The following is an 8,283-nucleotide window of genomic DNA, read 5'->3' on the forward strand; positions in this document are numbered from 1 at the left end:
TAGTTAAGTTTGTAAATTCAAGGAAAATATAAGAGATTTGAAATTCTATGACTCACTAACGACAAGTGTTTAAAAATCTTAATTTTTAAAATTTTTATGTAAACATAGTAAGTCTATATATTAACTCCTAATAGCTGGTTTTAATAGTTGAAAAGGTATTGTAAGTAATGGAGAAAACACGCACCTTGCTCTTATGAATTGTAAATATGAACTACTATTATAGGAAGTGCTTATGGAAATTTCCAGAAAATATTACTTGCTATGAAAATAATTTATAAGGGATAACCGTGGATTACTGGGCGAATCACAGAAATTACTGAGATCATCAATGTTTGAAGGATCAAAATAGTTTTGTTAATTACAATCTCATTTAACTCATGATTTGGAAAGTGCACGAAAAAGGTGCATATCAGAGATGTAATATGGATTATTGTAAACCAATCAGATGATGTCTCCAGTTCAGGAAGTGACCTCTTTCTGGAGCCAATGAGCAAAAATCCTGATAGATGGTACACAGACTTTTATAAGAGAGATTATTATTCACCAAAATCATAAAGCACTAGGAGTTTCATCTGGCATTCACTGGAGTACACCTTCACCCTCCAGCACTTGCTATAATTTTATAAAAATAGAATTACATGTATGGAATATTTCACTGTTAAAAATCCAGGTACCAATTTCTGCCTTCAATACTGATTACAGAAAATACAATAAGAATGGTCAATTAATATAAAATAATACAAAAGAAACAGGCTTTCTTGATATAAAAAAAATTAAGGAAATAGAGTTCTGATTTTAGGGAAATAACATTACCTTTCTTTATACATATAAGGAATTTATATTTATATTTCACAGTTTTTGTCCTCTGTTAATCACAAGCAATTTTCTAAACCTGAGTCAAGAATCCCTTTATAGAGAGAATGTTTCTCAGCCTTTTAAAGGCCTGCTGTATGTCCTTATTTCTAAGGCTGTAGATAAAGGGGTTCAGCATAGGAATGACAACCACGTACATCACTGAAGCTATTGCATATGTCCTTGAGTTTTGATAAGCAGTAGAGCTAAGATACACTCCAAGAACTGTACCATAAAACAAGGTCACGACTAAGAGGTGAGACCCACAATTAGAGAATGCTTTATACTTGCCCTCAGCTGTTGCAATTCTCAAAATGGAAGATATAATCTTAGAGTAAGAGAAAAGGATCCCAGTGAGTGGAATAACACCCAGAAGTCCAGATGCAAAATACATCACTACGTCATTTAGAAAGGTGTCAGAACAAGCAAGTTGGAGTACCTGATTAAGTTCACAAAAAAAGTGGGGGATTTCCAATTCTGTACAAAATGACAATCGCAAAACCATTAAGCATTGTGAAAGGGAATACAAAGCACTCAATAACCAGGATGCCAGTAGCAGGAGGCCACAGAGCCGGGGGTTCATGATGACCGTATAGTGCAGGGGGTGGCAGATGGCCACGAAGCGGTCATAGGCCATCACAGTCAAGAGGGCATTATCTAATAGTCCAAAAAGTGTGAACAAAAACATCTGGCTGAGGCAGTTTTCAAAAGTTATGGTTTTTCTTTCTGTCTGAATGTTCAGCAGCATCTTTGGGACAGTGGTGGAGGTGAAACAGATATCTGTAAAAGACAGGTTAGAGAGGAAGAAGTACATGGGTGTGTGGAGGTGGGAGTCTGAGATGATGGCCAGGATGATGAGCAGGTTCCCTGTGAAGGTGACCAGGTACATCAACAGGAACAGTCCAAAGAGGAGGGGCTGCACGGCCATATCTTCTGAGAGCCCCAGGAGTACAAATTCTAAGACACATGTTTGGTTTTCTGTTTCCATGTAGATAATGAAATTCCTAGAAGAAATATCAGAATAGTGTAAATTTAGCCTCATACAGTAATCATAAAAATATAATAAATAGTTTGATTGGTTTAGTAAGCAGAATAAGATTTTGTTTTTATAGATTTTTAAAAATGTATTTCCCTTATTTAAGACTGTCAGGGAAATCAAATGCTCCTGCTTCTCCTTGACAATTTTGTTGACTATCTATACTTGTCCATAATGGAAAACACTAGCTCAGGCAATATTTTCCACTACAAATTCTCCCGGACTTTATTGTAATCAACAAACCAAATGACCAGTCTTTTTGTACCCTGAGAAAAAATAGTGAAGAAGAACAAAGTTATAGGAAACATATTACCTAATTGTAACACTTAATATAAAAATACAATAATTAAAACAGTATCCTCATAAGGAAATAGACAAATAAAATAAAACACCCATGCAAATGTGTTTAAAAGATGTTTCACAGAGGATAAGGAAAATTTGATGTATATAGTATGGTCTTCTCAATAAATTATACCAAAAAAATAAGATATACTCATGCCAAAAATAAAAAAGGAACATAAACACAGATTTAAAATATTTCATACAATTATATCAAAGTGAAACATACCACTTAAAAGTAAAATGAATGGTAAAATTTCTAGAATAAACATATAGAAAGTTTAAGGGCCCATGGTGTGGTAATGAGTTTTAGATAAAGCAACCAAAGCATGATCTATGAGAAAAGATTATTTATACATGGTTTTTATTCAAATGTAAAACTTCTGTTCTGTGCAAGACATTGATAAAGGATTGAAAATAAAATCTACAGATTTGGAAAATGTATTTACAAAACACATCTGTCAAATGATTTACATCCAAATATAATAAGAAGACATAATGCCACCAAAATAAGAAGGGAATGGTGAATAAAAAAAGGTCAAAGATCTGAACAGAATCGTAAGCTAAGAATATATACACTTCCCCAGAAAGCATGCAAAAAGGAGCTCTCATCTGCCTCTGGGACGGTAGAGACTGTAACTGAGAGGGAAGGTGGTGCTCCAATACAAGAGGCTCTGCTTTTATCAAAGCCAGATGAAGAAAAATGCATAGCATGAATTATTTCAATCTGTCTTTTATATTGTCATTTAAAGTTTAGACATAGGAACATTTATTCTGGAAAAACAGGACAAAACCACTCTTTGTAAGATAAGTCTCTCAGATGAAACATATAAATCTGAATGGTAGCATTATTGTACAGTATTTGACTATGCTTTGAAAAGGTATGGTTTATATTTAAGATTAGAATTCTGAAAGAAATGTGTCTGATGTCGAAATTTAATTTAACCCAAATATATGGATGGATACATATTAAAGGCACAAACTGAAGAGCAAATTCTTGAATAATGGTAAATATTGATCACTGTTATTAAAATGTTGACCCATTGACATTTTTTTAATGAAAAAGGAAACAATTTATTTCTATGCTAGTAATATACTGCTGCTACTGTTCACTGTTGTCCTTGCTTCTGTAAAGTAAGATTGTCACAAGGCTTAAATGTTTTTAACAGTTATTTTGATTCAGGGTGGTGGTTTTGTTACTTATGGAATCTTTTAAAGTTCAGGCAAAAATGAATGCAAAAGTGAATATTCTGAAGTTTCTTTTAATTCTGATTTGTACTTAAGTTTTTGGCTTTGAAAAATTTATAACAACGGTAGCTGGCATTTGTTAGATATATGAAGTGCTGAAAAATGTCAAATTGATACTTTCAATTTTTAGATTATTACTTTAAGTAGGTTAGTCCTTACCAGGAGTCATTTTTTAAATGTTCTTTTTTTTTTTTTTTTAAGATTTATTTATTTATTTAATTCCCCCCCCCTCCCCTGGTTGTCTGTTCTCAGTGTCTATTTGCTGCGTCTTGTTTCTTTGTCCGCTTCTTTTTTTTTTAATATTTATTTATTATTATTATTTTTAATTACATTAAAAAATATATATGAGGTCCCATTCAACCCCACCGCCCCCGCCCCCCACTCCCCCCACAGCAACACTCTCTCCCATCATCGTGATACATCCATTGCACCTGGTAAGTTCATCTCTGAGCATCACTGCACCCCATAGTCAATGGTCCACATCATAGCCCAGACTCTCTCACGTTCCATCCAGTGGGCCCTGGGGGGATTTACAGTGTCCCGTAATTGTCCGTGAAGCACTATCCAGGACAACTCCACGTCCCGAAAACGCCTCCACATCTCATCTCTTCCTCCCGTTCCCCACACCCAGCAGCCCCCATGGCTACCGTTCCCACACCCATTCCACATTTTCTCTGTGGACATTGGATTGGTTGTGTCCATTGCACACCTATGTCAAGTGAGGGCTTAGATTCCATAAATGTTCATTTTTTAATGAATAGCTTTTACAGTTATATCATAATAAATTTTACAGCTATATTTAAAAAAAGGAGACAGGTATGGGAGAGGGAGGGATATATAGGTATACCTTATACTTCTGATTTAATTTTTCTTTAAACTTCTTTAAAAATAAAGTTCATTTTATTTAAAATTAAAAAAAAATAATAATAGTCACCTTTAGGACTGCTATTTAAGAAGTTAGTTTTGCCTGTTTTTGAATATTATTTCCATGGGATTATGCAAAAACCATTTTTTTGTGTGTGCCAGGCTTCTTTGCTCCACATTATGCCTGTGAGGTGATTCATTCATTTTGTTCCAAAAAGCGTATTTCAAGCTTTTCTATGCCTGTGACATATTCCATTGTATATTATACCATAATTTATACATCTGTTCTACTATTGGTAGACCTTCGGGTTGTTTTTAGTTTTGGGCATTAGGAATAATGCTACATTTAACATTCTCAAACATATCTCTTGGTATGTGCATGCACACACACACACACACACACACATACATATCCATTTTCTTGGGTACATACCCAGAGCAGAAATTCTGAATAAGAAAGCATTAAGATGTTAAACTTTAGTAGATTCTACCAAACAACTTTCCACAGTAATTACATGAATTTATCCTCTCATCAGCTATTTCTGAGAGTCCCTTTCTTCCTATTCCTCTCTAGTACTTGGTGTTGTCAATTCTTTTAATTCTTGCCATTTGGGTACAAATGATACTGATGCAAAGTTACCAGCAATTATGTTTAAGTTTGTTACGTTTTGAATAGAGGGGATACCTTTCAAAGAGGAGGCATGCTGAAAAGTGCTTTATTCCTTGTTTGAATAGATACTTGAGTACTGAAGATTATATACACAACACTCAGGTCTTTTATAATGTTTTCATACTATATGAAGAATTCCCAGAATTTAGTACCACAAATATTCAGTTGGATTTACATAACTGAAAATTAATTAAATTTGATATTTTATATTTAAATCATAATTTGAAAATTAATGCAAGTAAAAATAACACAATGATATATTTTCACCCACTTATTAAAATAGATAAAAACCTAAAATCTGACACCACCAATTGCTGTTGAGAATGTGGAGCAATACAATTTGCATTCATTGCTAGGGAGAACACAGAATTGGGCAGCCAAAAGACACATTAGCAGTTTCTTGTACAAATAAACATAATATTACCATATGTAGATGCTTGATATTATTTATGCATTCCAAAAATACATATTGCATTGTGTTTGTAAACTGGTCTCTTCCCCTGGGCATATTAGATTTTAATAGATTCAGAGGTTTCGCTTTTAATGTATTAAATCAAGGTCGTGGCTTTTATTTGAGCATGTCAACAGGGCATGCAGGGTTCAGTCCCCACCCCCTTGGCTGGGGTAAAATAGACTTTCAGATCATAGTAAACACATGGTGAAGGGGAACACAGAAAAGAACACAGAGGAAGAGAAACAGCTCATCAGACAGGATCTTGTGATCCCCTGAAGAAAGATGAGCCTGAGAGTATGCAGCTGTCCTTGTGAAGAGAACAGAGCAGCCCAGAAAGAAATGAGCCCCACAGAGAGATACAGGCTTTTTGCATATTTACTGTTTAGTTCAGAGGAAGCTGGAGCCATGGAGCCTGAAAAGGAAGGAGGAAGGCTGAAGCCTTTCAGAACGTGCATGTCAACTTTGTAAACACGTGGCAACAGACATTGGATGAGAAAATACCTTTTAAGGGACTTTGAGTTGGCCTATTTCGAGTCTGGTAATTGTCAGCTTCTAGCCCAAAGAAATGGCTCTGGATTTCAGTGCCATGTCAGTTTTCCCTGTATTGGAGTTTGTGTTCCTGAGTGTGATGGAGATGGACTCAGATGTGACCTTTCTACATATGCCTCTCCTGTTACTTTTACCAGACCTGTGATTGGCGCTGCTGTTTGTGTATACTCAGGACACTTGAATCTCTGGACTGTCCTTGTGACAGCCAGGCCCTGAGCCTCAGCAGAGTTGCAAGTCTGGTTTATTGGACTTACCCTGGCCAGCTAACAGGGAGGTGAAGAAGGTTAACCACCACACCAGGGAGCCACGAGTGCCTACAACTGCAAGCAGGAAAATTGCATCCAATATCCATGTGGAATTTAAGCCCCCTCTTGATATAGAGGTGGAGTGGACATAGCCATCCCAGGGTCCACAGGATGGAGGACTGAAGTATGGATTAGAGTGGACTTACTGATATTCTGCTATGGAATTATCGTGATTAGTAATGGAAGAAATTGTAGCAGTGATGTGGAGAAAGTGGACATAGCAGCTGCTGAGGTTAGGGAGAGGGAAGAAGAGGTATGATGTGCGGGCATTCTCAGGACTTGGAGTTGTTCTGGGTGGTACTGCAGGGACAGATGCTGGACATTGTTATGTCCTGCCATGGCCCACTGCATGGATTGCGGGAGAGTGAAAACTGCAATATAAACATTAACCATGTCATGCAGCAGTGCTCAAAAATGTATTCAATGAATGTTCCATGATGATTAAAGAAGTTGTTCATGTGGGAGGAGTGTGGAAAGCGGGGAATATGGGGACCTCTTATATGTTTTGAGTGTAAAATTTTAAAAAAATACAGAGAGAATAAAAAGAAAAAAACAATCAACAGAGTTCTGATACTTTGCATCAGCACCCCTTTGGCTAACTAATATACCATACAATCCAGCAATTGTGCTTCTGGCATACATGTGAAAATTTAAGTTCATACAAAAACACACACACAATTACTTATAGCAGCTATATTTGTAATTTCAAAATCTGAAAGCAAAGTTGTTCAATAGGATGAAAGCTAAATTCACTTTGCTATATCTATACAATGGAGCATTAATGAGATAAAATGAGATGTTCCATTCAGCCAAAAATATATATTGATGGGTCTTAAATGGTTATTGCTAATTAAAAGAAACCAGTTTTAAATTGCTGCATATGTTGATATCAATTATATTACTTTCTGGATAAGGCAAAACAATGAGACAATAGAATATTCACTAGTTGCCTGAGTAGAGAGTAAGGTGAAATAGATAGAAGCACAGGGTGCTTTTTAGAACAATGAATCTATCCTGTGTAATGCTGTAATTGTAGATGCATGTTATCATACACTGTTAAAATACATTGAACTTCACAACACAAAGAGTAAGCCTTATATATGAAAATTAAAAATCAATTACAAGGGAATCCCAGATAGAATAAAATTGTAGCAAATATCACTATGTATATATTTTTAATTATAATTTGCCCCAACAGGAGGGACTGAGGGCAAAGGTGCTGGAAAAGTAATACTGAATATGAATGGAATCGATAAAATGAAGTCAAAATAAACTGTACATATGTACTGTACTCTAGTTGATAAAGTAGCCTTCCACCAGGTATGGATGATCAATACTAATACTTCTATACATGTCCACTAAAATCAAGAAATCCATAGATAGATGGCCGTTAAGGGCATATTTTTCTCACTGTAAAGTGGGAGCTTACAGATAAGCAAGTGGTAGAGGCCAGAATGTTCTATGTGATAATGGTTTAGAGGTAAACAAATCAGTATGAACTCATGTGTAGGTGAATACAGATATAGAAGGTTATATGTACACATATTACTAGATATGTGCATGTATACATGTTAAAATACATACCTATGTTTCCTTATACCCTCTGTAGAGAGGGCCTAGCGGCTGCAGTAGCAAATAACACACATAGTGCCCAGACCTTGGAATTTAAAACCATTCTCCAAAAATATCTTCTTAGAGAAAATGCTGTTTCTAGGAAAGAAATGTGGAAGAAGCACCTGGTATATTTTGTAGTACCAAAAATTAATAGGTGCTACAATAATTGCCTCAACGCTGGGGTCGTAGTAAAGAGAAATAAGGTGCACTTAAAAGAACTCCCATGGCTAGGTAGGACAATTGCAAAACAACAACAAAAGTAGTATTTTATCAAACCCCAAAGTTTGAAATATATGTCATGAGTCAATCCTGATATAACTAAATTATACACAAGAACGTACAAATCTATTAA

At 35.5% G+C, this 8,283-nt stretch overlaps 1 protein-coding gene across 1 annotated transcript; it reads right to left on the reverse strand.

The window, feature by feature from the left end:
- Positions 1-886: 886 nt before the first annotated feature.
- Positions 887-1,840, reverse strand: LOC101416399 (olfactory receptor 7A17-like). The gene has a single exon (XM_004474833.3). The coding sequence runs from the start codon at positions 1,838-1,840 to the stop codon at positions 887-889; it is 954 nt and encodes a 317-aa protein (XP_004474890.3).
- Between the last annotated feature and the right edge of the window lie 6,443 nt (positions 1,841-8,283).

Source organism: Dasypus novemcinctus, chromosome 30 (assembly GCF_030445035.2).
Source record: "Dasypus novemcinctus isolate mDasNov1 chromosome 30, mDasNov1.1.hap2, whole genome shotgun sequence".
Taxonomy (NCBI): Eukaryota; Metazoa; Chordata; class Mammalia; order Cingulata; family Dasypodidae; genus Dasypus; species Dasypus novemcinctus.

Coding starts and splice junctions, on each gene's coding strand:
- LOC101416399 (XM_004474833.3), bottom strand. CDS start 1,840: ATGGAAACAGAAAACCAAACATGTGTCTTAGAATTTGTACTCCTGGGG.